At 41.2% G+C, this 26,698-nt stretch overlaps 1 protein-coding gene across 1 annotated transcript; it reads right to left on the bottom strand.

The window, feature by feature from the left end:
- Positions 1–91: 91 nt before the first annotated feature.
- LOC5507102 (methionine synthase) lies at positions 92–25,413 on the bottom strand. The gene is made up of 36 exons (XM_048729749.1): positions 25,253–25,413; positions 25,017–25,136; positions 24,528–24,619; positions 23,967–24,056; positions 23,612–23,681; positions 23,112–23,204; positions 22,907–23,013; positions 22,566–22,625; positions 22,397–22,491; positions 21,922–22,022; positions 20,501–20,562; positions 20,201–20,268; positions 19,742–19,821; positions 19,553–19,665; positions 19,091–19,231; positions 18,004–18,189; positions 17,172–17,351; positions 16,697–16,813; positions 15,990–16,130; positions 15,487–15,576; positions 15,262–15,360; positions 15,071–15,124; positions 14,674–14,790; positions 14,193–14,293; positions 10,458–10,525; positions 10,184–10,304; positions 9,693–9,774; positions 9,479–9,577; positions 8,846–8,918; positions 8,350–8,505; positions 7,776–7,969; positions 3,434–3,567; positions 2,709–2,775; positions 1,983–2,084; positions 1,046–1,249; positions 92–330 (listed from the first exon to the last, which is right to left on the bottom strand). The coding sequence occupies exons 1-36, from the start codon at positions 25,296–25,298 to the stop codon at positions 244–246; spliced, it is 3,810 nt and encodes a 1,269-aa protein (XP_048585706.1). The 5' UTR covers positions 25,299–25,413; the 3' UTR covers positions 92–243.
- Positions 25,414–26,698: the final 1,285 nt, after the last annotated feature.

Here is a 26,698-nt window from a genome sequence, read left to right as displayed (position 1 = left end):
AATCGACAATAACTATAAAGTACCTCCTTGTATGTTGTGATACGATATTTCGTTATGAATAGACACAGTGAGGCAAAATTAATCAACTCAATTCATTATGATTTTTTATTGTATAGATTAAAACGAGTTTCATGCACCCTTCACCGAAGCCGTATCCCCTATGTATGTAAATTAATCACACAGGGATCTTGGGACGCTCTATGCACAATAAATACATCTAACTGTCACCAGACCGAGGTGATGTCACTCTGCATCGTACGATAACGCACTCGATAACCACTTTTCCATAACTTGAACGGGCTTGTCTTTTCTATTGGCGTACTCTTGAATCTAGAGATGGTAAAGTTGCAGGTCAGTTGCCTTGACAACATCCGGCATGCACTCTGACACATGGGTCACCCAGGCAAATAGTTGGAAAGGTAATTCCTGGGGGTTAGGGTGGGGGCGAGGGATATAAAAGAGCTCTTAGGAGAAAATGGGTTTTTTTTTAGTGCTTTCAACTTAAGCAAGCACGAATGTTTTTTCACTCTCATTATGGTATTAAGGGGCACCTAGGGAGGACAATAAAGAAAAACTTATAACTTATATGACTTATATGGCTTTGTGTATAACGTCAATACTTCAAGCTATCTATGTCAGTGACATTATTAACTGGGGCCACTTTCCCCTGGTCTGTGTAGGCGTGTTGCCGTGGTCTGTGTAGGCGATACAGATGGACCATCCTATCTAATAACAACCGGACATGAAAACTAGATTGCAGCCCTCGCAATTTCGCCAGAAAAGAAATGCCCTCGATGGCTTAAGAGTAAACGCAATATAATTTAGGAAACGGAAAAGGTTTTTGTTTTAGTACTTTCCCTTAGGATTAAAAATTGCTTCGACCACACTCAGTGTACCATCACTTAGGGGTAATTTGCAGTCAACTACTCTCAGCTGGATTCTGCCGACGATCACCTCCGTAAAATGGGGTCCCCCCCCAACTTATCCCCATTATCATCACGAGAGAGCAGGCTATAGCCCTACAATAGAGACGTGCAGACCTTACCTGGTCTTGACATATCTTGCCAACAGCAAAGTAGCAAGACTCGGGGTGACTGAAGTAAAGGCCAGATACCGACGCCGCCGGGTCCATTGCTAGAGATTCTGTCAGTTTGATGCCGGTGGATTCCTCGCAGTTCATCAGGCCCCACATGGTAAGCTTTTCTGTGTGGTCAGGTTGACTTGGATAACCAAAAGCTGGTCTGATACCCTGCATACACACTTGATATTAGGGAAACGATTTCATCTGGAGGAACGGGACACAAGGGCAGCAAATCGACCGAAATTTTAAAGCGCTCAAGTCAGGTACAACTCAGCTTTCATTTAAAATTGGAACAAAATTGTAAAAATCATATAGAAACTAGAAACATCTATAAAAAAAGGTTTTGTTAGTTTATTTGCCTAATTCAAACGCAAATCTAGATAGCTAGATAACTATGTAAATGGATGCTTTCTGGCACTTGTTATCTTGCAAGGATAAAAAAATTTGGATGTCAGAAACTCTTGATGTTTTCTGATAGCGGCATACGGAGACCATGCTAAAATCAGCCGTTTCACAACTTGACCCAAAAGAACATACGGCCTCTAAAAGGCAAAATAACAAATTTTAAGCCAGGAAAAATATTTATGATTATGGTGTCTCACAACCTTAGTTCTAGGTCCTTCATTTAGAATTTATTCAAAACGAAATGTTCACAAACTATAAGCCAGGAATTATTCTGATTATGGTGTCCCATTATCTGAGTCCCTGTAGCATTTATTCACAATAGAATGGTCACTGTAAGCAAGAAAAAATCATTCTGATTATGGTGTCCTACAAGCTCAGTTCTAGGCCCTTCATGTAGTGTGCATTTATTACTATACTAATCCTGAACCACTAGGCTTTTATGACCCCTTGATCTGTGAGCTGTGATTCAATCTAATGGGTTCAGGTCATTACCTACCTGATATCTTATCCTGTGTAGGTCCTTCGTATCCAGGCTTTCTTCACCACAGTAACCCCAATAATGCTTTCGTACTTGTTCATGTAGCTCCTCGGCAAACGCCTGTAGATGGAAAGGCACAAGACAGCCATTTTAATAACATTTATCTTTAAATGTTATTAAAAAATAATTGTTGCTAAATAGGAAGTTTAGCACTTAAAGGAATGCAAAGCCTTGCACAACAGGCAGCATTTCCAGACTAAAGTCTTTAACTTCCTGTTGCGCAAAGCTTTAGAGCTATGTACTCCTGATTTCAAGAATGAATCCTGATTTTAGTTGCAAAAGCTTAAAGATCAGCCAGTCCTTTGTCATCGTTTACATTTGGAAACAACAACAAAATAATTCAATAATCATCAAAGATAGAAGTTCATAGTTTAACAATGTTTTAGTATCCCAATTTCTGTTCGATGTTTGAGTCGTTTTGGTAAGCCGATGGAAATGGACGCTTTGTATGACTCGGCATTGTGCGAGAGCCTAAAATGGCAGCGGCTTGGCCTTCGTTGCTAGAGCCACCAAGCCTAAACGATTTGCCTCAAAGTCTTTAGAAATAACAGCACGGCGCGTTGAATATCTTGTAGGTCAAAAGAACAAAACATTTCCAATTGCCAAATTTTTAAAGGTGATGACAAAGGGAAGGAGAAGGCAAAAAAAAAAAAAGCAAGGGTAGGACATAAAATAGACGTTTACCTCTACAATGCGATCGGCAAGAGCTTTAACCATAATAACACTGTAGTCATCCAGCTCGTTTTGGTATCTGGAAATGAAGACAAAAAATTAATTACTTGGAAAAATTATATCATTCTCTATACTTCATATTAACAATAAACAAAATATTTAATGTTCTCCATCCACAAAGGCGACAGAGGCTAACACATTAAAAAACAGCGTTGATTGCACTGTCTGACCCCAACCCTGCCAATCCAACAACCGTTGGGCGTATCATAACATCCCTTGAGGAAATGAAAGACCTCTCCATGCGAGTTGTACACCAACTGACCGGCGATCGGGCCACAGTAACCCTTAGAAGTTTACGTCGTATTAATTTGCAATCATTGTCTCCACGATGACAGTTGAGTGAGCGAGTTATGGTTATTCACAATTTATCTGTGCTCATAAGGGACGGAATATTAGAAAAGTGAATGGGGGTGGCGAGGTTTAAGTCGTGCATGTTTTCTTCCTTGTCTCCAAGATGTGCATGAATTTTTTTCATCGTTGTATGCTTTTTCTTCTGTCTGGCTTGGGCTGCATGCATTTTTTTTCAGGCTTTTCATCGTAAATGTTTTTTTTTTGTTACTCACCCACCCCCCTTTTTTTGTTCCTCACCCCCCCCCCCCCCCCACCCTTCACTTGTCCAATGGTCCGTTCCTAAGAATGCATAAGAGAAAAAAGCTTGGTCTTAAATGCCGACTCACTCTTCCGCCAAGGCCTCAGCTCCTAGACACGTGACGGCGAAGCAGCCGACATAATCCTTGATCCCAGAGTCACGCGGTGCAATGAAGTCAGAGATGCAGTAATATGGGTCTGTTACGCCGTGCTCCTTCTCAGCCTATCAGGAAACAGGATGCGAGTCATGTGACTGTACATGTGACGTCATTGAACATGTGATTAGACCTGAGCCATACATAGCATAAATCCTATGGTGAAGCAGCCCCTGAAATGACTGGGGGACGAATGAAAAATAGCTACGTCTTTTTTCCGTCAATAGCTGAAATTTCGCAGAGAACTAGAGTTCTACAAATGTAGTCTGGGTATAAGATTAACTAGAGTTCTACAAATGTAGGCTGAGTATCAGAACTAAAGTCCTACAAATGTAGCCTGGGTATCAGAACTAGAGTCCTACAAATGTAGCCTGGGTATCAGAACTAAAATCCTACAAATGTAGCCTGGGTATCAGAACTGAAGTCCTACAAATGTAGCCTGGGTATCAGAACTAAAGTCCTACAAATGTAGCCTGGGTATCAGAACTACAGTCCTACAAATGTAGCCTGGGTATCAGAACTACAGTCCTACAAATGTAGCCTGGGTATCAGAACTAAAGTCCTACAAATGTAGCCTGGGTATCAGAACTAAAGTCCTACAAATGTAGCCTGGGTATCAGAACTAAAGTTCTACAAATGTAGCCGGGGTATCAGAACTAAAGTTCTACAAATATAGCCTGGGTATCAGAACTAAAGTCCTACAAATGTAGCCTGGGTATCAGAACTAAAGTCCTACAAATGTAGCCTGGGTATCAGAACTAAAGTCCTACAAATGTAGCCTGGGTATCAGAACTACAGTCCTACAAATGTAGCCTGGGTATCAGAACTAAAGTTCTACAAATGTAGCCGGGGTATCAGAACTAAAGTTCTACAAATATAGCCTGGGTATCAGAACTAAAGTCCTACAAATGTAGCCTGGGTATCAGAACTAAAGTCCTACAAATGTAGCCTGGGTATCAGAACTAAAGTCCTACAAATGTAGCCTGGGTATCAGAACTACAGTCCTACAAATGTAGCCTGGGTATCAGAACTAAAGTCCTACAAATGTAGCCTGGGTATCAGAACTAAAGTCCTACAAATGTAGCCTGGGTATCAGAACTAAAGTCCTACAAATGTAGCCTGGGTATCAGAACTACAGTCCTACAAATGTAGCCTGGGTATCAGAACTAAAGTCCTACAAATGTAGCCTGGGTATCAGAACTAAAGTCCTACAAATGTAGCCTGGGTATCAGAACTAAAGTCCTACAAATGTAGCCTGGGTATCAGAACTAAAGTCCTACAAATGTAGCCTGGGTATCAGAACTAAAGTCCTACAAATGTAGCCTGGGTATCAGAACTAAAGTCCTACAAATGTAGCCTGGGTATCAGAACTAAAGTCCTACAAATGTAGCCTGGGTATCAGAACTAAAGTTCTACAAATGTAACCTGGGTATCAGAACTAAAGTCCTACAAATGTAGCCTAAGTATCAGAACTAAAGTCCTACAAATGTAGCCTGGGTATCAGAACTAAAGTCCTACAAATGTAGCCTGGGTATCAGAACTAAAGTCCTACAAATGTAGCCTGGGTATCAGAACTAAAGTTCTACAAATGTAACCTGGGTATCAGAACTAAAGTCCTACAAATGTAGCCTGGGTATCAGAACTAAAGTCCTACAAATGTAGCCTGGGTATCAGAACTAAAGTCCTACAAATGTAGCCTGGGTATCAGAACTAAAGTCCTACAAATGTAGCCTGGGTATCAGAACTAAAGTCCTACAAATGTAGCCTGGGTATCAGAACTGAAGTCCTACAAATGTAGCCTGGGTATCAGAACTAAAGTCCTACGAAATGTAGCCTGGGTATCAGAACTAAAGTCCTACAAATGTAGCCTGGGTATCAGAACTAGAGTCCTACAAATGTAGCCTGGGTATCAGAACTGAAGTCCTACAAATGTAGCCTGGGTATCAGAACTAAAGTCCTACAAATGTAGCCTGGGTATCAGAACTAAAGTCCTACAAATGTAGCCTGGGTATCAGAACTAAAGTCCTACAAATGTAGCCTGGGTATCAGAACTAGAGTTCTACAAATGTAGCCTGGGTATCAGAACTAAAGTTCTACAAATGTAGCCTGAGTATCAGAACTAAAGTCCTACAAATGTAGCCTGGGTATCAGAACTAAAGTCCTACAAATGTAGCCTGGGTATCAGAACTAAAGTCCTACAAATGTAGCCTGGGTATCAGAACTAAAGTCCTACAAATGTAGCCTGGGTATCAGAACTAAAGTCCTACGAAATGTAGCCTGGGTATCAGAACTAAAGTCCTACAAATGTAGCCTGGGTATCAGAACTAAAGTCCTACGAAATGTAGCCTGGGTATCAGAACTAAAGTCCTACAAATGTAGCCTGGGTATCAGAACTAAAGTCCTACAAATGTAGCCTGGGTATCAGAACTAAAGTCCTACAAATGTAGCCTGGGTATCAGAACTAAAGTCCTACAAATGTAGCCTGGGTATCAGAACTAAAGTCCTACGAAATGTAGCCTGGGTATCAGAACTAAAGTCCTACAAATGTAGCCTGGGTATCAGAACTAAAGTCCTACAAATGTAGCCTGGGTATCAGAACTAAAGTCCTACAAATGTAGCCTGGGTATCAGAACTAAAGTCCTACAAATGTAGCCTGGGTATCAGAACTAAAGTCCTACAAATGTAGCCTGGGTATCAGAACTAAAGTCCTACAAATGTAGCCTGGGTATCAGAACTAGAGTTCTACAAATGTAGCCTGGGTATCAGAACTAAAGTTCTACAAATGTAGCCTGGGTATCAGAACTAAAGTTCTACAAATGTAGCCTGGGTATCAGAACTAAAGTCCTACAAATGTAGCCTGGGTATCAGAACTAAAGTCCTACAAATGTAGCCTGGGTATCAGAACTAAAGTCCTACAAATGTAGCCTGGGTATCAGAACTAAAGTCCTACGAAATGTAGCCTGGGTATCAGAACTAAAGTCCTACAAATGTAGCCTGGGTATCAGAACTAAAGTCCTATGAAATGTAGCCTGGGTATCAGAACTAAAGTCCTACAAATGTAGCCTGGGTATCAGAACTAAAGTCCTACAAATGTAGCCTGGGTATCAGAACTAAAGTCCTACAAATGTAGCCTGGGTATCAGAACTAAAGTCCTACAAATGTAGCCTGGGTATCAGAACTAAAGTCCTACGAAATGTAGCCTGGGTATCAGAACTAAAGTCCTACAAATGTAGCCTGGGTATCAGAACTAAAGTCCTACAAATGTAGCCTGGGTATCAGAACTAAAGTCCTACAAATGTAGCCTGGGTATCAGAACTAAAGTCCTACAAATGTAGCCTGGGTATCAGAACTAAAGTCCTACGAAATGTAGCCTGGGTATCAGAACTAAAGTCCTACAAATGTAGCCTGGGTATCAGAACTAAAGTCCTACAAATGTAGCCTGGGTATCAGAACTAAAGTCCTACAAATGTAGCCTGGGTATCAGAACTAAAGTCCTACAAATGTAGCCTGGGTATCAGAACTAAAGTCCTCCGAAATGTAGCCTGGGTATCAGAACTAAAGTCCTACAAATGTAGCCTGGGTATCAGAACTAAAGTCCTACAAATGTAGCCTAAGTATCAGAACTAAAGTCCTACAAATGTAGCCTGGGTATCAGAACTAGAGTTCTACAAATGTAGCCTGGGTATCAGAACTAAAGTCCTACAAATGTAGCCTAAGTATCAGAACTAAAGTCCTACAAATGTAGCCTGGGTATCAGAACTAAAGTCCTACGAAATGTAGCCTGGGTATCAGAACTAAAGTCCTACAAATGTAGCCTAGGTATCAGAACTAAAGTCCTACAAATGTAGCCTGGGTATCAGAACTAAAGTTCTACAAATGTAACCTGGGTATCAGAACTAAAGTCCTACAAATGTAGCCTGGGTATCAGAACTAAAGTCCTACAAATGTAGCCTGGGTATCAGAACTAAAGTTCTACAAATGTAACCTGGGTATCAGAACTAAAGTCCTACAAATGTAGCCGGGGTATCAGAACTAGAGTTCTACAAATATAGCCTGGGTATCAGAACGAAAGTCCTACAAATGTAGCCTAAGTATCAGAACTAAAGTCCTACAAATGTAGCCTGGGTATCAGAACAAAAGTTCTACAAATGTAGCCTGGGTATCAGAAGAACGTGAGCTATCGTAGCACTTCGTTACACTAGCAGCAGTACTGCGCTAGAAGCATCAATACACTAGAAGCACAATGGACAACAAAGCTACCACAACACTTCGTTACCTGTTGTCTTAGTCCACAGAACACAGCCCTGGGTTCGCCCGTCCGGTTGTCATCTTCGTCAAACACGTAGACATCGTCCCCTTCACTGTTGGCAGGGAAGAATGCAAGCTCGCCCACTGCACGTAGGGTCTTGTCTCGTAGCACGTTGTTCAGCATTGTTTGGGCATCATTGTAAACCCGCCGCGCCTCCTCGCCTGCAATAAAAAGGTGGTTAAAGAAAGTCAATTAACTTTTTTGTTATCGCTTATAACTGAAAATACAAGGGTTTATTTGCAAGTTAAATTTGAAAGAACCATCCACGATTAAAGTCTGATACTTTGTTAATTATATTTGATTGAAAGTTTCCCAATAACTTGTTGAAATTAGCCGATGGATTCTAATAAAATGGCGGCGTGATTGGCCTTTTTCAAGGGGTAACTAGGTTAGTAGAAAATAGTACTATCAAGAATTGTGAAAAGTGGGTTCCACGGCAGATGACACGCGAAATTACATGACTCGTGTTTTCAAATCCAATTTTTACTACTGAACGCAAAATTACCCAATCCATATTCTGGAACTGATCGCATTTCCGTACCTACGGTTTTGTCGTTGAATATTTTCGGGTAGCCACGGTTGGGGTATTTTCCCCGCAACTGCCAGACGTCAAAGAACGGCTTCCAGTCGATATAAGGAATTATTTTTTCAAGGTCGTAATCTTCGAACACTTTTATCCCGAGGAAAGTGGGCTTCACTGAAAGAAGATGTGTCAACATGTTAGACTATTGGAATGAAGGGGGATGTCAACATTTCGTAATTAAAAATATTTTTCGAACTCTCTCTGACGATTTCTACAGCTAGACCAACTTATTTCTTTAAAATCCTGCAAGCGTTTTCATTGGTCAGCACTCGAATGGTTTCCACCTCTCTGCAAAGCGCTGACCAATGAAAATGCACCGTTTTAGTTTGAATGACAAAGGCCAGAGAGCGGTTTCGCAGTTGGAAATCATAATGACAAGAGTTCATAGAATATTGGAAATCACAGTTATAACAAAAAATAAACAGCTTTTCTAGATGGAGTAGAACTAATTTACCCGGCCTGAAGTCGACAAAGTCCACAAAAGCTTTTTTCTCTCGAGCTTTCTCAATGGAAAGATACCGCCGCTCCTAGAGAATATAAAATAAAACAGAGTTGTTTTTAACGGGGGACTCCCATAAAAACAGATGGAGGTGATCGCTGCAAAATCAAGGGATAGAACTTTGTGAAGTGCTGTCAACAGCAAATTTACCCCTAAGACAAAACACATCGGGTGTGGCCGAAACAAACACCGACAATAAAGTAGTTGTACTAAGTAAACTTGCGTGTTTTGGTTGTTTCAAGCAACCATTAGTGTGAGACCCCCTAAGGGATGGTATACTGTCGATTGACAAAAGGTTGTCGTCAACCGACTTCGCGACTACGCGACAAGCCCGCATGCAAGCATGGGTTAGACCACTGAAGCGCCTAGCTGTATATATTTGCCACCGCATAACTTCGGGCTTAGAGGTGGCTAATATATGCAGCTAGGCCGCTTCAGTGCTTTTTACCCATGCGGGCTTGTCGCGTAGTAGTCGGATACGACAACCTTTTGTCAATCGACTGTAGAATCTTCGAACAGCCCCCTTAAAGGATAGCAGAATTTTATACCCTAAGAATAGGACGAACACCCGAGGGGATGGGGGTATACCTTGAGTGAGTCATAGTGATCTTCCCGAATTTCTTCGTACTCTTCGCTGACTTCCTCCACAAAATCATCGCGGGCTCCTTTATCCATTAGCGCCGAGCACTGCAGCCAATAAAATTCGTTAAATGGATTTAAAAGGATCTGGCATGAGAGTATACATTAACCACTACCACACTCTGACGCGTCTAGCTCGCTTTACATGATGGTATACACTCACCACTACCACACTCTTTGACGCGTCTAACACATGTATAGTGGGTTCGCTATATCTTGGCGCTATCTTCACGGCTGTATGCGTCCTGAAAAGAACAAAAGGTAACATGCACTAAGAAATCATGTGACTTTTTGTGTGGCAAACTCGCGCGCGCTTGGGCTTGGCGCCAAAATAACAACAAAAAGCAAATTATTCCGCGATTACAAATCGGCCAGAGATTTTCTATGTCAGAAAGGGCTTATTTTCATTGAAAGACTTTATGGCCGCAGTCATTTGTGTGTTTATTTTGGCGTGAATTTGCCACCAAAAACGTCAAGTGCGAGTCGTCTATTTGCCGCAAGACAGTTTGTACGTGATCGCGAGCTACCGCTGTTTCACTAGCGACTAACATTCTGTTTGTTTCCAATTTTTCATTAACTCTTACAGTTGTTTCAGAAAGTTTGGGAGGAGGGAGGGAGTGGTAACAATAAGTAGGTAATGGATCACGTGACTACCTGGATGTCGTGGCTCCACCAATCAGTAAAGGGATTTTGAGCCCCTGTCGCTCCATCTCCTTAGCAACGTGGATCATTTCATCGAGAGAGGGTGTGATCAGTCCAGATAAACCAATGATATCTAAATGAAAATGTTAGTTCAGGGAGATTATATAGCTGTAACAATATTTTTTGGAGGGGGAGGGGTGAGGGTCAAGCAATAGAAAGGGTTGGCGGCATTTTGTTAGACCTTGGTCTTGGCTCAGTATTTTTACATGGGATGATTTATCAATACCTGCTTCTTCCTCGATTGCGGTCTGGAGGATTTTCTCGCAAGCTGTCATCACGCCTAGATCAATCACCCTTAACACAACAAGACAAGCATTCGCAGTATGAGTATCAGACAACACGACAGGCATTGGCAGTGTGAGTATCACACAAAAGGACAGGCATTGGCAGTGTGAGTATTAGACAACACGACAGGCATTTGCAGTATAAGTATCAGACAACAAGACAAGCATTCGCAGTACGAGTATCAGACAACACGACAAGCATTGGCAGTGTGAGTATCACACAAAACGACAGGCATTCGCAGTATGAGTATCAGACAACAAGACAGGCATTGGCAGTATGAGTATCAGACAACAAGACAGGCATTAGCAGTATGAGTATCAGACAACAAGACAAGCATTCGCAGTATGAGTATCAGACAACACGACAGGCATTGGCAGTATGAGTATCAGACAACAAGACAGGCAATGGCAGTGTGAGTATCAGACAACACGACAGGCATTGGCAGTATGAGTATCAGACAACAAGACAGGCAATGGCAGTATGAGTATCAGACAACACGACAGGCATTGGCAGTATGAGTATCAGACAACAACACAAGCATTCGCAGTATGAGTATCAGACAACACGACAGGCATTGGCAGTATGAGTATCAGACAACAACACAAGCATTCGCAGTATGAGTATCAGACAACACGACAGGCATTGGCAGTGTGAGTATCAGACAACAAGACAAGCATTCGCAGTATGAGTATCAGACAACACGACAGGCATTGGCAGTATGAGTATCAGACAACAACACAAGCATTCGCAGTATGAGTATCAGACAACACGACAGGCATTGGCAGTATGAGTATCAGACAACAAGACAGGCAATGGCAGTGTGAGTATCAGACAACACGACAGGCATTGGCAGTATGAGTATCAGACAACAAGACAGGCAATGGCAGTGTGGGTATCAGACAACACGACAGGCATTGGCAGTATGAGTATCAGACAACACGACAGGCATTGGCAGTATGAGTATCAGACAACAAGACAGGCATTGGCAGTATGAGTATCATACAACAAGACAGGCATTCGCAGTATGAGTATCAGACAACACGACAGGCATTGGCAGTGTGAGTATCAGACAACACGACAGGCATTGGCATTAGAGTATCAGACAACAAGACAGGCATTGGCAGTGTGAGCATCAGACAACAAGACAGGCATTGGCAGTATGAGTATCAGACAACAAGACAAGCATTGGCATTAGAGTATCAGACAACAAGACAGGCATTCGCAGTATGAGTATCAGACAACACGACAGGCATTCGCAGTGTGAGTATCAGACAACAAGACAGGCATTCGCAGTATGCGTATCAGACAACACGACAGGCATTCGCAGTATGAGTATCAGACAACAAGACAGGCATTGGCAGTGTGAGTATCAGACAACAAGACAAGCATTGGCAGTGTGAGTATCAGACAACAAGACAGGCATTCGCAGTATGCGTATCAGACAACAAGACAGGCATTGGCATTAGAGTATCAGACAACAAGACAAGCATTCGCAGTGTGAGTATCAGACAACAAGACAGGCATTGGCAGTATGAGTATCAGACAACACGACAGGCATTGGCAGTGTGAGTATCAGACAACACGACAGGCATTGGCATTAGAGTATCAGACAACAAGACAAGCATTCGCAGTGTGAGTATCAGACAACACGACAGGCATTGGCAGTATGAGTATCAGACAACACGACAAGCATTCGCAGTATGAGTATCAGACAACACGACAGGCATTGGCAGTATGAGTATCAGACAACAAGACAGGCATTCGCAGTATGCGTATCAGACAACACGACAGGCATTCGCAGTGTGAGTATCAGACAACAAGACAAGCATTCGCAGTATGAGTATCAGACAACACGACAGGCATTCGCAGTATGAGTATCAGACAACAAGACAAGCATTCGCAGTGTGAGTATCAGACAACAAGACAGGCATTCGCAGTATGAGTATCAGACAACACGACAGGCATTCGCAGTGTGAGTATCAGACAACAAGACAGGCATTGGCAGTGTGAGTATCAGACAACAAGACAAGCATTGGCAGTGTGAGTATCAGACAACACGACAGGCATTGGCATTAGAGTATCAGACAACAAGACAAGCATTGGCAGTGTGAGTATCAGACAACAAGACAAGCATTCGCAGTATGAGTATCACACAAAACGACAGGCATTCGCAGTATGAGTATCAGACAACACGACAGGCATTCGCAGTATGAGTATCAGACAACACGGCAGGCATTCGCAGTGTGAGTATCAGACAACAAGACAGGCATTGGCAGTGTGAGTATCAGACAACAAGACAAGCATTGGCAGTGTGAGTATCAGACAACACGACAGGCATTGGCATTAGAGTATCAGACAACAAGACAAGCATTGGCAGTGTGAGTATCAGACAACAAGACAAGCATTTGCAGTATGAGTATCACACAAAACGACAGGCATTCGCAGTATGAGTATCAGACAACACGACAGGCATTCGCAGTATGAGTATCAGACAACACGACAAGCATTCGCAGTATGAGTATCAGACAACACGACAAGCATTCGCAGTATGAGTATCAGACAACACGACAGGCATTCGCAGTATGCGTATCAGACAACAAGACAGGCATTCGCAGTGTGAGTATCAGACAACAAGACAGGCATTCGCAGTATGCGTATCAGACAACACGACAGGCATTTGCAGTGTGAGTATCAGACAACAAGACAGGCATTCGCAGTGTGAGTATCAGACAACAAGACAGGCATTCGCAGTGTGAGTATCAGACAACAAGACAGGCATTCGCAGTATGCGTATCAGACAACACGACAGGCATTCGCAGTGTGAGTATCAGACAACAAGATAGGCATTCGCAGTGTGAGTATCAGACAACACGACAAGCATTCGCAGTATGAGTATCAGACAACACGACAGGCATTCGCAGTATGAGTATCAGACAACAAGACAGGCATTCGCAGTGTGAGTATCAGACAACAAGACAGGCATTCGCAGTATGCGTATCAGACAACACGACAGGCATTCGCAGTGTGAGTATCAGACAACAAGACAGGCATTCGCAGTGTGAGTATCAGACAACAAGACAGGCATTCGCAGTGTGAGTATCAGACAACACGACAGGTATTCGCAGTATGAGTATCATACAACAAGACAGGCATTGGCAGTATGAGTATCAGACAACAAGACAGGCATTCGCAGTGTGAGTATCAGACAACCCGACAGGCATTGGCAGTATGAGTACAGGATAACAACACAAGCATTGGCAGTATGAGTACAGGATAACAACACAAGCATTCGCAGTATGAGTACAGGATAACAACACAAGCATTCGCAGTATGAGTACAGGATAACAACACAAGCATTCGCAGTATGAGTACAGGATAACAACACAAGCATTCGCAGTATGAGTACAGGATGACAACACAAGCATTCGCAGTATGAGTACAGGATAACAACACAAGCATGTGTTGTTAAAAAAAATGTAGTGTGGTTGACGTCACTTGTGCATGTGTACTCTTTTCTATATCTCTTCTTGGCCAATCAGATCTCACGTTTTACTGGCGATGTTTTAATTCGGAATAACCCCATACGAGAACCGGGTACCAGGCTAGAAAAACTCTCTAAAAAGAGCTATCAGAGGAGGGTAGCAGATGTAGAAATCTTTCATTCTATATTTATCACCTGTAGTTGTTACAGCCCAAGACAACGCCAACAATATTCTTGCCGATGTCGTGAACATCCCCTTTCACTGTCGCCAGTACAATCGTGCCATTGTATTTGTTCTATGGAATAAAGCTTTAGGTGAAGTATCAGGACTGCCATTATTCCGTAGTCAAAAGAATAAATTGGGTACAAGGCGAAGGGTAAACGGGCTTGTATTCAAGCTAGGGAGGACAATTCTGAGGCATTTCTCGCACAACCCGTATTTAAAAATCCTTTTCTTTTTTCCCCTTTTTGAGAAAGCTGCGGGGGAACTGAGAATATTAAAATTCGACTATAAATCCTATAGTTAATTTCTTAAGCGCACTCTTATTAGCTAAAATCAGAGTTGGGTATTTTTGTGCAATTCAATGAAAAACAAATCGTTTAGCCATTAAGGAATTCCACGTTACATTTTACTAAAAAGTGATACCAATGAAGAATTTTCTTTTTAATGAGATACCTTGAGCGAAGAATCCCCATCACCGCCGCCGTTTGCAAGCCGCATCTGTCGTTCTTCCTCCATGAATGGGATCAAATGCCCAACAGCCTTTTTCATCACACGAGCAGACTTGATGACCTATTTGGTCAAAGTGAGATGGAAAGAGTGGTGAAGTTTTTATATAGCTTTAATAAATGAAAAAAAAGAATTTCTTCAGCTTTCAACGCGCGAAAAATACAGGACTTTGAGACAGACAGAAACAGACATTGAAATGTATATGTCCCCTGTTCGTCCAAAACCACCTAGAAGTTTTAGGTCGTCGGAAAACTAAATCGCTGTTACCCTTTAAAAATTCTCACAAGCTCAAAAATGAATGAAAAAAAAATACAGAAATACCTGAAAGAGAAAAAAGACAAACCTGAGGCAGAAACATCTTTCCTGCTCCGAACAGATCACCCACGACTCCCATTCCCTGAAAAAGATGAAGAAAATGAGCGCTAAATCCACTCGGGGGAGGGGGGATGAGTAGGTTGAGAGGAGGAAGTGCTGAAGACGGGAGTGTGCCATTAGATGTATTTTTAAAAGAGGAAAATATAGTGAACTATGTACCTTCATCAGTGGTCCCTCGATGACGTTCAGCGGACGTGGATACCGGTCAGTGTTCACACGAGCTTCTTCCGTATCCTCTATGACATACTTATCAATGCCCTAGCACCCAAAATAAAAATAAAAACATTACTTCATTGTACTTTTTAGTTCCTTGAATGGAACACGGGAAAATATGGTTGTATTCACTTAAGTATCCACATTTCCGGTAATTATTCCAATATTTACCTTCACCAGAGCAAATTCCAGGCGTTCCTCGACGTTTCCGTGTCTCCATTCATCTGTTATGGTAACTTTTTTCGCACCAGGGCCCATCGACTAAAAGATGGCACAGAGTTCATGTCCATAAACTTACAACTTTACCAGAAAAATAATAACTAAATTAGCCTTATCAGTAGGACAAAAGCACCAGCACCAGACCATCATCGTCAGACAAACATTCAGCAAAACTGGGCTACTGCAAACAGTTTTACAAACATAGGCAACGCTGCACCATGATGAAAATTTGAGTCTTTTCACTGCCAAAACTTTATTTAGTTTCGAATTTTTTTCATTTTTTTCAACCGAGATTGTGTGAGCCAAACAAAATCAATATTAAAAATAAAATAAAAATTTTTAACTAGTGGCAATCTCTATTTCATTAATTTCGCCACTTCCAGTTCCGAGCAATACAGGAAGTTTTTTTTTTTTCAGACAAAACTATCTAATAAAATAATTAGATATTTCCAGACCTGTGCAAGTTGTAGTAGTTTCTCTGTGGCTTCTGGGTCTCTGTTCCACAGGAGATCTTCACAAAGTTCTAATAAATTCTTTTCGATATCATCGTAGACAGGCAACGCTCCAGCGTTCACGATGGCCATGTCCAGACCAGCCTATTGGTTACAACAAGTCAAAGTGATTACGTCAAATCTCGTTATAGTACGATGCGCGCTACCGTGGCCACCAAGACAAAGTGTTATATTACGACGCGCGCTACCGTGGCCACCAAGACAAAGTGTAATAGTACGACGCGCGCTACCGTGGCCACCAAGACAAAGTGTAATAGTACGACGCGCGCTACCGTGGCCACCAAGACAAAGTGTTATAATGTGACGCGCTCTACCGTGGCCACCAAGACAAAGTGTTATAGTGTGACGCGCGCTACCATGGCCATAAATACAAAGTGTTATAGTACGACGCGCGCTAGCGTGATCACCAACACAAAGTTTTAAGAAAGTTGGCTAATTAAAATGCGAGATTCACTGTTTTGATCCATACAAGCCTTATAATTAAGAAGATTCCATCGTGTTCTGATGTGACTTAGGCTGGTTGGACTGCGATGAAGATGCCAATCAGATAGTTTCTGGGAAACGTACTTCACAAAACTGTCAAGGTGGCCACGGTAGCGCGCGTCACAAGGTAATTCTAGAAAACTATTCATGTATTTAGCATGTGTTACCTTGATTGCATGATAGAGAAAGACGCTGTGCATCGCCTCTCGAATGGCGTCCATTCCACGGAAGGAGAAGGAGAAGTTGGAAAGCCCACCACTCACTCGCGCCCCAGGGAGGGTTTCCTGCAAAAAGAAAATAGCTTAAACTATCATATGAAAGGCAATGCATAGCCTCCCAAAAAACAAAATACACATGTATGGATCCCTAACCCCATTAAGTGTGTAAATCACTTGAGATCAAGAGGCAAAACTGTCAATCAAATGTGTCGCCTCGAAAAAGGATTTTTTAAAGTTCCTGTATTCGAAAAGTGCAGGAAAAGATGGAAGCAAACATTGATTGGATTTTATAGAAAAAAAGCTCTTTCAAAGTCCTATATAATCCACACATAAAGATAATCCATAGACACGTATAAATTCGCGACTTTACAAGACTATTAGACAAATTTTATGTTGCAAAAATAGATATTATAATGGCACAAACCTTGATTATGCGTGTAGCCTGAATGAAGTATTTCCCGTAGTTGTTGTGTTCTTCCATACCAGTGGCTACGGTCAGGATGTTCGGGTCAAAGATGATGTCATTTGGTTCAAAGTGAGCTTCTTTTACAAGTAGGTTGTATGAGCGAGTGCAGATCTCTACCTTTCGCTCGCAGTCGGCTGCCTAAGGAATGATAATGATGGATCATTATATTACTGATTACATCAAGCTTTAGGTATTTTAAAAAGACGAAAATTTGGCAGAGTCGATTTCCAGTTTTTGGTGTATTGTATTCATTGTTCTGGTACGAGATCGCGACAGTTTGGGCTTTTTGATTCTATCTGTAATTCACATGAATACTATGCCTACCATTTATTACCCCGCCTACATTTGTTAATTTTGTCGGCAGTTGGTTTTGGAAAATGTTTACCATGACTGATCATTAACATGATAAATATACATAATTTACTAAAACACGGGCCATTTTTTTAATCACGCATACTTTGTATTTTTATGCAAAACAAGCAAAAAGGGGGACAAAAAGAAGATGTTCCGCGTGCATGCTCAAGGTTTTGATCGTGTACTTGAAAACGCCACAGCATTTGTTAAGGCATCACAGCCTACTGATATTGTCATGGTCATGTTGTTTCGGTCATCACGGTCAAACAACTGTCAAGAAACAGTAATAGCATGGTCATGCCACAGTCATATCATGGTCAAGCAATGATCATGCCACAATCATTAATTGATGCGTCAAGGTACTGTAGACTAGGTGCTTTGAGGGAAACCAAATAAAGATGTGTATTGAGAAAAAATATATAAGCTAGAAGTTCACCTGCCCCTGCTCATCGAATGCCATGACAACGACAGCGGCACCATATCGCTTGATGATGCGGGCTTTATCCAGAAAATCCTCTTCGCCATTCTTTAAACTGATGCTATTTACAATACATTTGCCCTGGGCACACTTTAAGCCTGCCTCTATCACATCAAAGTTTGACGAGTCGATACACAAGGGGACCTGAAAGGCAGAAGATGTATTAGCTAGGCATATCAAAGGATTAATTGTGTTGCTGGACAACACAGTTCAGGAGTTTGTGGGTAGAGAAGGAAAACTGACACTAAGGAAGGCTCTGCAGGAGACTAACCTTTAAAATGTCTACCAAAAACTGTTCCATAAGTCACACGACACATATTTGCTTTCAGCGCGTGTAGACAAGTGTCTTACAGACAATTACAGTGGACTGTTTGTAAAGCGGGGAAAATATCTCAATGAGTCACATGACATTTTGAAAGTTGCAACTTACAATTGAGCTGTATTTTTTAAGTTCTTAGGTTTAGTAATGACGATGAAAATAACAAAAATGATGACGACTATGAAACCAAGGAAAATTTTGGAAATGGTGATGGTTATGATTGCACTAAAATTTGTTAAATTCTCTTGGTAAATTTATCTACTTTTGCTCTAGATCAATCGATATACTTATGCATGTATTGATGTGTGTGACAATTAAAGAAACAAATAAAGAAGCTGAAATGAAACTGATGCCAAAAACAATGGTGATGCTGCTGCTGATGATGATGATGGTGGTTGTGGTGGTGGTGGTGGTGATGATGATGATGACGATGATGAAAATGGTGGTTGTGGTGGTGGTAATGGTGATGGTCATGGTGGTTGTGGTGGTGGTAATGGTGGTGGTCATGGTGGTTGTGGTGGTGATGATGACGATGGTGATGATGATGATGGTGGTTGTGGTTGTTGTGGTAGTGGTGGTGGTGATGGTGTTTATGATGATGTGATGATGGTGATGATGATGATCATGGTGGTCATGGTGGTTGTGGTGGTGGTGATTGTGATGATGATGATGAGGAGGATGATGATGATAAAGGTGATTGCTCAGACTATGTTGGCTGTACTGTACCTTGGCAATGTCTGGCTCGGAAGCGATGAGATTCACAAACTTTGTCATGCAGGCTACTCCATCAAGCATGCCTTCATCCATGTTGATATCCAGAATCTGAGCACCATTTTCAACTTGGAGTTTTGCCACAGCTAATGCTTCCTACAAAAATCCGTAGAATTAGTGACATTAGTTGATAGAGCAAATAGTGACTATTAGGGGAGCAGGCGCAAAAGAAAAGATAAATTCTTATTGGCAAATGTAATAATCTGATAATAAAATCCATAAATGTAACAAAAATCAATTAGTAAATGTATGATAACTAAAAAACGCAATAAAAATCAACTGCTGTGTTATAAAATTTCAACTTTAATGTATTAACTGTCAATCATAAAAAAATGATAATAAATGTGGTCCCTTGAAATTCTTTGAATTGAATTCATAAAAAAAATCTTGGTTATGGTAAATGTATTTTCGATATACCTCAAACTTTCCATTTTTGATAAGTTTGCAGAACATTCTAGATCCTGCCACATTACAGCGTTCACCAATGTTCACAAACAGCACGCTTGGGTTTATACGCATTGACTCCAGTCCTATGAGGAAAAGAGAACATGTCATATAATAGCTTTAGTTCTAATTGGCATGGTAATATAAACTCTTGGTACTCACCACACAAAGACAATGCATCGCTGTGCAGGTCTTCAGGCCGCATGCGTGGCTTGTATGGCCTGACTGCTTCAGCTATTGCTCTGTAAAATTGAAAACAGTACAGTCAATTCTACTAGGAATACTGCACCCCCTTCAATTTTTTCCCCACCATCACCACTAAACCAGCCTGAACAGCCTATAGGCCTTATTATAAAGTATAGATGATGCCAAAACAATTGCAAAGAGCTCAATGAAATGTTGGGTAGCCTTTGGATGTGTTCTAGTACAAGTTGTATCATCACAAAATAGGACCAGGTATTTATCATATACCAAAGAGAAGAGAAACACCGGGGATCTAGGAATCCTAAGAGGAAATGGGTAATGCCTTCATAGGCTAAGATGCGCATTTATCTTTACACTTACTTTAAGTGTACCGAGTCTTCAAGGGTGTCTGAATAAAAATAAGTTGAGAGACTCTACCTGATGTGTTCAGGAGTTGTTCCACAACATCCTCCAACAATATTGACCAATCCATCATGAGCAAATTGCTGTTAAAGAAAATGGAACTAGCAGTTACACTCATCATCTTTGCACATGTAATTGCATTAACAAGAGGACCACAAATGCTTATGTGTGATTCTTCAGGCTACTATGGATTATGTTTCCTTCTATAATGACTATTGATTATTGAGAAACTATAGACCATAGATAACTATCTCATAGTTGACTAGAGGCTAATGGAAGTCAATTCATCTTAGGGGATCCCTGTTACATACTTGCCTTCAAGTGTTTGGCCATTGTCTCTGGAGTTTCATCATAATCACCAAATGTATTTGGCAGACCTGGGTGCATATGTTGACAAGCGTTAAAACAGATAGTTGGTAAAACATTGATGGGTGAATAGTGGGGGTGGAGAAGGAGAACATTGAGCGGAGGGTGTTGATAGAAGAAAAAGTTGTTGATAGAAGAGGAGGGTGTTGATGGAAGAGGAGGGTGTTGATAGAAGAGGACGGTGTTGATAGAATAGGAGGGTGTTGATGGAAGATGAGTGTGTTGATAGAAAATGAGGGTGTTGATAGAAGAGGAGGATGTTGATAGAAGAGGAGGGTGTCGATAGAATAGGAGGGTGTTGATGGAAGAGGAGTATGTTGATAGAAGAGGAGGGTGTTGATAGAAGAGGAGGGTGTTGATAGAAGAGGAGGATGTTGATAGAAGAGGAGGGTGTTGATAGAATAGAAGGGTGTTGATGGAAGAGGAGTGTGTTGATAGAAAAGGAGGGTGTTGATGGAAGACAAGGGAGTTGATGGATGGGTAGGATGTTGATAGAAGAGGAGGGTGTTGATAGAATAGGTGGGTGTCGATAGAAGAGGAGAGTGTTTATAGAAGAGGAGGGTGTCTATAGAGGAGGAGGGTGTTGATAGAAGAGGAGGGTGTTGATAGAAGTGGGTGTCGATAGAAGAGGAGAGTGTTTATAGAAGAGGAGGTTGTCTATAGAAGAGGAGGGTGTTGATAGAAGAGGAGGGTGTTGATAGAAGAGAAGAGTGTTGATAGGAGAGGGGGTGTTGATAGAAGGGGAGGGTGTTGATAGAAGTGGGTGTCGATAGAAGAGGAGAGTGTTTATAGAAGAGGAGGGTGTCTATAGAAGAGGAGGGTGTTGATAGAAGAGGAGGGTGTTGATAGAAGAGAAGAGTGTTGATAGGAGAGGGGGTGTTGATAGAAGGGGAGGGTGTCGATAGAAGAGGAGGGTGTTGATAGAAGAGAAGAGTGTCGATAGAAGAGGAGGGTGTTGATAGAAGCGGATAGTGTTGATAGAAAAGGAGGGTGTTGATAGAAGAGGAGAGTGTTGATAGAAGAGGAGAGTGTTGATAGAAGAGGAGGGTGTTGATAGAAGAGGAGGGTGTTGATAGAAGAGGAGGGTGTTGATAGAAGAGGAGAGTGTTTATAGAAGAGGAGGGTGTTGAAAGAAAAGGAGGGTGTTGATAGAAGAGAAGGGTCTTGATAGAAGAGGAGAGTGTTGATAGAAGAGGAGGGTGTTGATAGAAGAGGAGGGTGTAGATAGAAGAGGAGAGTGTTTATAGAAGAGGATAGTGTTGATAGAAAAGGAGGGTGTTGATAGAAGAGGAGAGTGTTGATAGAAGAGGAGAGTGTTCATAGAAAAGGGGGATGTTGTAAGAAAAGTAGAAAGGAAAGGGTTGGTTTACCTGCATTAGGGTAGCAGATAGTGTAGGCTTCCGTGTTCATTCCAACCGCCTCAATAAATGGTCGCATCTCTACTGCTCCCAGAGCACAATTCAAACCAATACTAGAGAGAATACAATCCATAACACAAGTTTAATTTGACAGAGTAGTGGCAGGGTGTCAGGAAAGGGAAGCTTAAATGAAGTCTTAAAGACTTCATTGATATCTTATTTCAAGATGACTAAGTGTTCTTTTGATAGAAAATGTAAAAAAAATCAATCTAGCAGGTGTACTCTAATCACCAACTCTTCTTTACCCATCAAAGCATTCCTGTAAACAGGTGGGTCTTCTAGCTGCAGAAACATAAGCACATGCAATCACCAAAAAAAAGGTTCATGTACCATCAGTCTGTTACCCAGAAACACCCACTTTGAGCCCTGCATGTGCTTATATTATCATGTCATTACAGTGGCTGGGGTACAACAGATGAAAACGTACCACATTGGACTTGAGTGGGACACGCTGATGACAAATGACTCAGTTGTCTGACCAGACAGGGTTCTTCCACTCTTATCTACAATGGTTCCAGACACCTTCATGCAGAAAGATGTCAGTCAAAATATGGATCTCATCACAAAGTGATAAGAAATATTTGTATAGTACTCACAAATACTGGAACTGGGCTGTATTCTTTTTCAAACAGTTGGTCAATAGCAAAAAGAGCAGCCTGGACAAAAACAGTGTCACAAGTTATAAGACAAAATCCTGGAACATTTTAAACCAGAATTATATTGAGATCAGCAAAGAAGTTATGGGTAATTAAAAAAACAGATAGTCCCAAAGAAGCAAAAAATGCGTGCAAGTTGTCACATATTAAGGTGAAAACTTTCCACTACCATCAGCATGATTCATGAAAAAAGATGCAAAATGGCACAGAGGGAGCTCACAATACAAAGGTCAACCAGTCTACTGAGCAGTTGCATTTAGCGTACTGTGTAAATTACCCACCTTTGCATTTGCAGTATCAAAGATAGTCTCTACAAGAAGAACGTCTACTCCTCCATCCAGTAAACCTCTTGCCTGCTCCGTGTAGGCATCAACAAGCTCATCAAAGGCTGTTGGCAACAGAGCAAAAAATTGGAGATTATACAAATTCCTTTCGTGTACGTACTGTACATCCTTTTCAGAAAGGATGGAATTTAAATGCACTTACTGACATTCCTGAACCCAGGACACTCCACTGTAGGGGAGATAGATAGTGTTCGATTTGTGGGACCCATTGCCCCCGCCACAAACTTTTCTACACCTTCAAAGGAAAAGAATCAACAAAAATGTCTATTGTACTATAGTCATCATCATCATCATCATCGATGTCATTTCAAGGTTGACAAAGACTTAGACATACAGGGTGTCCACTGTGTTTGTTCCTCAAGTGGTCCCATAAACTACAGACAAGCTGTTGACTACAGACAAGCTGTAGATTACAGAGAAGCTGAAGAAAATCTAGGTCCAAGTAGGCATGATGAGATCAGGGAAATAAATCAATACATGGTTAAAATGTTATGATTTCTATCATTAAAGACAAATGTTGGAGCTTGAAACATCAGTGAAACAACTCTGTTTTCACAGGCATAAAACATACCACGTCAACCTTGTACTGAGCAGCCACTTACACTTGGGGCTAAAGTACCAAGTCCAGGAAAATGTAATTACCTGTGCTGGCTGTAACTTCATAAGCTGCCCTTTTAGCTACCTCAGCAGATGCTCTGTTAAGCCTGTAGGCCTTTGTAATACAGATGCAATACAGAAATGAAATATTTAGTGTAGAAATCAAGCTACGGAAAACTTATTGTCCAATTGTGTTATTATATCTCCATTGATGCTAGTGAATGTTCACAAATATTCGATTATTGTTATTGACAGTTGAGTCATGTTAAATGATGTTTTGTGTGATGTTGATGAACATATAATACATGTTATGAATGTAACTTTTGGAAAAAAAATTAATGTCCCTTCCCCGTTAATGAAAGGTGTTACTTTGTTATTGATAAATTATATATATTTTTACCGCATCTTCCAAGCCATAGTCAGCCTGTGCAATCTTTGTTCCGCTGAAGGTGTTTGTCTCCACAAAATCTGCCCCAGCCTCCAAGTACCCCTATAAAATATAAATCAAAATTTACTGGTTAGAAACTGGTTGAAAGAAAATTCTGTTTTCCTATGTGACATACAGTAGCACTCCCAAAGATGCTATGCAGGGTTTGAAATGTGCATTTTTGGCAATTGCAGCAACTTGCTGTTAAAAGAATGACTGAGTGGAAGGGTTTGTCGCTAAACTGTCTGTTCTCCTCCTTCCACAAAAAACAACAATAACATTATATACCTATTAAATATGTGTGAATAAAATCAAATCAGGGCTTCAAAAACTGTTAGCATTCTTATTCATGTTCATGTGAACATTTGTATAGCTTTTTAAGGTACAAGCATTCAGCCATTTATACTTATCATGAGGCACTACAAGTTACTATGCATTTCTAGGTTAACATCCCCCCTCCCATTTCCAGGCTTAGATCCCCTCCCCGCATTCCTAAGCTTTAAATGTCCATGGGTCTGTAGCGGTAAAGCATACCTTGTGAATGTCTAGTATTGCATCCGGCTTTGTGATGCTCAGTAGGTCATTGTTTCCCTTCAGTGATTTAGGGTGGTTCTTGAATTCTTCCCCTAAAAAAACAATCCTGATTATAATCTACACATGGAATTAGCAGACTTAGCTTTGAAAAATTTGAAATGCTTCAACCTTCCAAAACAATGTTGCTTGTCATTTGGTTGGAATGTAGGGGTGCCATTTCAATAGAAGTTTGTTGGAATAGTTACTAGCACGCTTTTTAGTGGGGGAGGGGTGGGAAGGGGTCAATTGCCCAAATACATAAATTAAGTTACACATTACACATTATGAAACATTTCTCACAATCAAATTAAGCTTGACTCTAGTGACTTAAAGGTGTTAAAATAATGTGCCACTTGGAGCACTGGAAGGTTGATCGTCCTCTCGTTTAGTAGCCTAAGAAGACAGTAAAGTACTCTTATACTTATAATACTTAACTCATCCTAGACTTACCTCGAAAATCGGCTTCTTCCAAATGTAGCTTCTGAATCATAGTTCCCATACCACCGTCGAAAATCATAATTCTTTTCTTTAATGTTGCCTCAATTCGGGATTTCACATCCGCGCCAGCACCTAGTGAAATGGAGAACACGGTACTACAGCTGGCAGGTCAAAGTCGAGAACTTTCAAACCTAAAAACACTAACAAGATTCTAGTAAAAAAAATAATAAGCTCACACAACAACATACCTGATACATATGGATCCATATTGATCCCTGAAACTGTTGGAGGCATATCTAGCAGGAAATCCTAAGGTAAAACCAAGGTAGAGCGAGTTGTAAATAGACCGCAGAAATACAGTATAACCCGCCAGACAGCTGAGGTCTTCATGAGAGCCAGCGCGCGTACGAGCCAGCGATTTCCCGATCGAAAGAGCAAGACTTTTATCTATGGGAGGGGAAGGGACGGAAATGGATCTCTATTTGTGAAAAAAGTAAACAGGTAAAGACAGCAAAATCGTGTTATGCCACACGGTAAAAAATCTTTTGCTTATTTTCGAAGCGTTCTACTGCTCACGTTTGATCCAGACGGGATATTTGAATTGTTTAAAAAAATTGGTTAGATAGATTTTGAAAACCCACCCCACCCTGGTAGTTTTTTTATGGGCACGAACGCACAACAAGTCTTGTATTTGTGTGGAAGCAAAATATGAAGTGATAAAACCAAATTACGCTACAACCACTCACCTGGATATCACTTCTACTTCTCAATAAGAAAACTGGCGATTTTTATCGAACGATGGAGAGTGATTTAGCGAAGTACCGCGCAGAACAAGCCGAGAAGCTCCGGAGACAAAGAAGAAATAGTAACATTCTGGGAGTTTGTCGTCGATGGTTCCGAAATGTCTTTGATAAAATATTGAACAATGATGTGAATATGAGTACATGGATACTGGTTTTAAAGGTGATTCTCTGGCTAATACTTTGGAAGATATTTATTCTGATGGAGTTTGGGATGGTGTATTTTATAATTTCGCTATTTTATTGGGTCTACTTCACCATGAGATCTGGTACAAGAAAGTCTTGGGAACTTAGTGCATACTCTGTGTTCAACGAGAATTTCGAGACGTTGGACGGAACATTTACAGCCGAGCAATTCGAGAAAGAGCTTAAATATGGAGCCGGCGCAGTAAATAATTGATAATGGTAGTCAGGATATCCAGTTGGCCACTTCGAAAATGATCACCCTATCTGGCTAGAGGGGGTATTTTAGAGAAAATTTATGGAATCTTTTACAATTCCATTAATTGACCTTCCCTTTATTTGGTGGCCGCCAGACTAAAATAGGGGAGGTGTATAATACCAGAAGTGAACCAGAAATCCATCGAAATGGGGGGTGGACCCCTGGGTGGGTACCACATAATCCCTCCCCCCCCACCTTGGATCCACACTTGTAAAAAAACTTGGATCAATAAAAGTCATGGTGGATCCAGTAGAATAGGTGACTTGCGCTAAGAGATCATGTGATCTCATCAGCGTCAACCTCACTTTAGGAAAAATCTGGAGAAGATACAGTGAATGTATCAGAAATACTAAGATAGCTAATGCGGGAGATTACAGTAAATGTATGGATATTTTTTAAGGTTCAAAATCTTGAGACTCCAGTCTAATGTGGGAGAGTTGACCAGCTATGTG

The sequence above is a fragment of the Nematostella vectensis genome, chromosome 7, assembly GCF_932526225.1.
Source record: "Nematostella vectensis chromosome 7, jaNemVect1.1, whole genome shotgun sequence".
NCBI lineage: Eukaryota > Metazoa > Cnidaria > Anthozoa > Actiniaria > Edwardsiidae > Nematostella > Nematostella vectensis.
This window is presented reverse-complemented; position numbering and strand designations above follow the sequence as displayed.

What these genes read in the sequence shown, in the direction of transcription:
- LOC5507102 (XM_048729749.1), bottom strand. Translation starts at nt 25,298, where the DNA reads ATGCCTCCAACAGTTTCAGGGATCAATATGGATCCATATGTATCAG. An exon ending in TATCTGCTACCCTAATGCAG is followed by an intron (nt 20,563 to 21,921) that starts GTAAACCAACCC and finishes ATATGCACCCAG; the next exon opens with GTCTGCCAAATACATTTGGT. An exon ending in GCTGAGGCCTTGGCGGAAGA is followed by an intron (nt 2,776 to 3,433) that starts GTGAGTCGGCAT and finishes CTTCATTTCCAG; the next exon opens with ATACCAAAACGAGCTGGATG.